The 4,842-nt window shown below is 30.5% G+C and overlaps 1 protein-coding gene across 1 annotated transcript; it reads right to left on the reverse strand.

Moving 5' to 3' along the window:
* Positions 1-482: 482 nt before the first annotated feature.
* LOC129907192 (activity-regulated cytoskeleton associated protein 1-like) lies at positions 483-1,363 on the reverse strand. Its single transcript, XM_055983289.1, has one exon. It carries the CDS (start codon positions 1,321-1,323, stop codon positions 694-696), a length of 630 nt encoding a protein of 209 aa, XP_055839264.1. The 5' UTR covers positions 1,324-1,363; the 3' UTR covers positions 483-693.
* Positions 1,364-4,842: the final 3,479 nt, after the last annotated feature.

Genomic DNA, 4,842 nt, shown 5'->3' on the forward strand with positions numbered 1-4,842 from the left:
ACCGAGGGAAATTTTGTATAGTATGACGATGGCTTATTTGTTTAAAACTGTTATTGAAGTTTTTAAAAAAGAATACAAATTTCTTAAGTGGAATTAGAAATATTACAATTTGAATTCAACAAAAACCAAGAGTTCGACAAAATGAAAATTTCTCGAAAATGATGAATCATGAATTTATAGTTTTAATACTCATAGCACCGTTTTCCAAAACTTTGATTTTTCAAATCTTTGACAAGTAATAATCTGTAAAAACTCTAGGTTTCATACCTCTGTTACTATTTCTAATGTGCTCAGTACTCAAGAATTCTTTATTTAAAAGTCTACCACAGAAAAGAAAACAAACAAATTTGTTCTTACTCATACAATTTTATTTATAATAAAAATAATATTAATCTAATTTTAACTAATTAATGTGTTATTTAAATTCAAAATTTATAATAAAACGTTATTATCACTATAGGCAGTTTTTTTTAGTGTCATAACTTTGGACTATTTCTCTGTCCAAGCCACTAGATTGAAAAGTTACTGAAAATTTAGATGTTCAGCATTTGCGAAGTTTTTTTTTATCTTACTTGGTCTTCTTTAAGCTGACTTCTACTTTCTGCAGTGTTACCATTATTCTCTTGCTTGATAACAATGCTTTTTTACTTCCCGTAATCCATGTATGTACCGAGTTCCTTCCATAGTACCTGTTTAATCTTTACGTCCACTTGCTTCGGTGTTATTGTGCTCAATTACTCTACCCTTCTCCAACAGATCTCGGAATGTCTTGACATCATGACGAGCAATATGTTTGCGATATTTAACATTCAATAGTCCATAAATTAAATCAATTTCAGTCTCTTCATTATGACGCCCTTCAGGCAATTGTGCTAACAAAGCTCTTTTTTGGCATACAAATGTGTCAATAGCGGTAGATTCATTTTGGTTAGACTGGAAGATCTCCATGTAGACTTGGTATGGAGGTTTGGTTGGTGAGAAATGGCTACGAATAAGTTCAACGGCATCATTCCAGGTTTTTGCCTCTCTTTTGACACCTTGCCACCATGTCGATGCAAGGCCGTAAAATAGTAAGGAAATACCACGTAATGCATCTTCATCACTGATATGTTCTACTTCTTTGTAGGTCTCCATTGAGGTTATAAATTGTTCGACAGCATCATGATCTCGTTGTCCACCAAAACGAGAGCTGCAATTGGAAAAGCTTCCCTTTGACTTTACAGCTACTGGTGCGGCTGCTGTTGGATTGGCAGCTACAGCTGCAGCTCGAACTCCTTCAATCAGTTGTTGAAGCTGTTCAGTTGTCATTTGAATCACTGACATGATTAAACTTTGTGTATGTTTCTTCTTGGATGAGTCAGATTTCTATACTTCAACTATCAACGAAGACCCGTTTTATTCGAACAGTGTGCGAAAGAGCTCGATTGAATAGAGACTGTTTGAGAATATGGTTTAAGTGGTGTTTTTATATGCTTTGTATATATAATTTATTTTTATATACACATACACATCATATATTCAAGAAGCTTTATACCAACTTCGTTGAAAAAGTATTCCAAAAACATATAGTACCACCTCAAACATTATTTCACCGTGTTACCTACATATACAAATATAAAATACACTGCAGCAGCTGTTGTCTAAAAATAGTTTTTTTTTTTTTTTTTCTTTGACCAAAAGATATGTATGTACTTAGAAATGTTTGTTATCAATAATAAATTTGATTGAATAAAAACAAAGCACTTAAAAGTGGACATATAAATTTGAAGGTTCATTTGATCGTTCAAATTTGTTTTATATCATATTTTTTTACATTTATTTAATTTCTTGAAGTGGAACTTCTTCATAAAGAATTTATCTATTTATTAAGAATTGAAAAAGTACAAAAATAAAAAAATTCAAACTTATTTTGTTATGGTTTCAAAGAATGGAAAACTAACAAAAATGATACAGAAGTTAAGTTTTTATATTTCAAAACAAAATCATAGACAAACAAAAGTTAATAAAAAAAAAACCTTAGGTATGCTTACTTAATAAATTCCCATTACACTGGTTTACAGCCAAAATGGACACTCAATCCCACTATTTTTGTTTACGTACTTTGACCTCAGGGACTCAGAAATCATTTTTATAAAAATTACGATGGATACGTTTTCGAGATATGATTTTTCAAAGTTTTTTGTCGTTGTTTTTTCCAGCCTACTTAGTGTTCGGGCTATATCTTGAGTAATAAACGACTAATTTGAACAGAAAAGCCGGCGCCTGAATGCTGAGTAAAGAAGCAACAAACACTATAGAACAACTTTTCTGGGTCATTCCAGATGCTTAAGTGCAATGTATTAAACATTTTAAAAAAATAGAGTTTTTAAAGGAAATTTCGGCTTTTTCTGTTACTTTTTGAGTTTTTGTCTATAACTTCTAGTGTTTGTCGCTTATTTACTCAGGTGGTGCCGGCTTATCTGTTCAGATTATTTTTATTGTTTCATTTAATGTTCAACAAATATAACAATATGTATTCATAAAAAACGTTATTCATACACCACAGTGACCCTCTTAGTTAAATAGTAAAAACTAAATTAAAATGTAAATGCAACGCTTTCATCATAATACTGACATCTTCAACCTTCACCGATGCATTAAAAGCTCCAACTGGTTTAATTAGTGAGGAATTTCCTTGCAAAATCATGGTATGACAACGGACCAATAAGTGGTCTAAGTGTGTCAGTCGTTTTCCTGACAGATATTTCTACTTAACGTAACCTAACGCTGGCTGTCATCTGATTGACTCATGTGGAAATGTAAAATAAAATTAAACAAATTAATAAAATTATGGCGTTTTCGATTGGCAGTCCGGAAGCGTCCGGAATCATTCTGAAAAAATTTTATTCACACAAAACTGTCAGTTTTGTACGAATAAAACGCTTTCAGAATGATTCCGGACGCTTCCGGACTGCCAATCGAAAACGCCATTAGAAAATGTTTTGTAAAATTGTTCGAGACATTTTTTTTAAATAATTTGTATAAGTAAAAAATTTCAAACATTTTTCAACAAATACTCGTAAAAAATTCAAAAAAATTGACTGTCAAAAATAAATTTTGGAATATTTACAAAACTGAGTTCTTACAAAATTTTTAGAATTTATAACATTACTGCTACTCAGATACTTTTGTATACAGATTCGGCACGTTCAGGAAATATAAGGGACTAGGAATTAAGTCAATGTCATTTTCGGAACGGAAATATACATAGGTAGAGGAGTATATCGAGTTACTGAGATTTTTCTTGACAAACTTTTCAGTCAACTTTCCAATAAAATTGCCTAATTGGATGGATATTTTCACAGCTAACCAATCAGAGACGTGGTGAAACGTAACTTTTTTAGGTCCACAGTTTTTTTTTTTATAAAATCGTTTCAGCTAAAAAATCAAGTTTTTCCATATTCGTCAAATGGCAGGTATCGTTAATTTTGGTCCTAAGAAAATCTTTTAACCACCAAGTTTGAACCAAATCGCTTTAACTTGGGCTGTAGATTGTAAAAATCAGCTCATTTAGTTCAATACTGTTTTATTTTAAATTATCCGGTCAGTGGTGAATTTTACTTTTCAAGAAGTGATTTCGCTCCAAATTTTGTTCATGATGCTGTTTTGATAGATATTGACTTTTATGAAAACTGCAATTTTTCAACCATGCACCATTTTGAATCAAAGATGCGCAATAGCATTCCATCAACTTTAAACCCAATAACTGAATAACTCATGATGCATAAATTAAATCCAAACAACAAAATTGTGGAATTGATCGGCAAAAAAATTGCACACTAGTTTCTTTTTTGAACTTATACTTCTTTATGAAGGCTAACAGTGTTTTTATTTTGGCTATTCTTGAGACCTATACAGGAAATGTTTGATTTTCTAACTTAATCTAAGTTGCCGTTTAAAAAGTATTGTGTTTCAAAATTTTCAATACCAAACCTACAAATGTTGATTAACAATTATTGTTTTACTTAAAATAATTTGTTCTGCTTCCTCTAAATTAATTAACTGAGATTTTTTTGCTGAAGATATTGAATTCTCATCAATCTGAAGTAACCAGGATGCTTCCACAGTTACGGGTGTGACACTTTTACTCATAATGTATGAATTACTAGGGCAATATTCAAAAACAATGGAAATCAATTTAAGTCATGAGTAAAATGCATGCTGTTCTTGATTTAGTTTCTCAAGCTTACTAAAGCTTACTTGCGTTACGGGCGTTACAAATGATTTTTAAATAGCAAATCCTATTTTCCTATAGTTCAAAATGTTTGATATTAATTTTTATCTTCAACACCACTCCTCCTTCTACAATAAAGCATAAAACCACAAGAAAACTGTCAAAAACTGTTACGGGCGTGACAAACTAACATTACAAGTTAATTCTATCTTTAATTTTTCCTATTTGAATGCGATACATTTTTTTTTATACATTTGTATCTATCTCAAGCAAAAATAAAATAAAATTTTTAAAATATTGAACTTCGAAGGAGGCTTATTTACCAACTTGTTGAACGCTCTTTGGGAATTTAACAGTTTGCAAAGGGTTATAAATTATCTCTTATGTGGAATTAAAGCCTCCAATCTTTCGAGTTGAAAAGGAAACAACTAATACTTTTCATATATTTTATTAAAATGTATTAAAATATTTGTTGATCAAAATAAAAGTTCTTAAGAACTTACAATCGGTTAAAAAAGCAAGTATGAAAAATTTACAAAAAAATGTTATGAATTAAGGTACCTTCATAATGAAATTATTTTGAAATTTCTTTAATCCAAAAACTAGGTACCTTTACTATATACAAATGT

The sequence above is a fragment of the Episyrphus balteatus genome, chromosome 1 (genome assembly GCF_945859705.1).
Source record: "Episyrphus balteatus chromosome 1, idEpiBalt1.1, whole genome shotgun sequence".
Taxonomy (NCBI): domain Eukaryota; kingdom Metazoa; phylum Arthropoda; class Insecta; order Diptera; family Syrphidae; genus Episyrphus; species Episyrphus balteatus.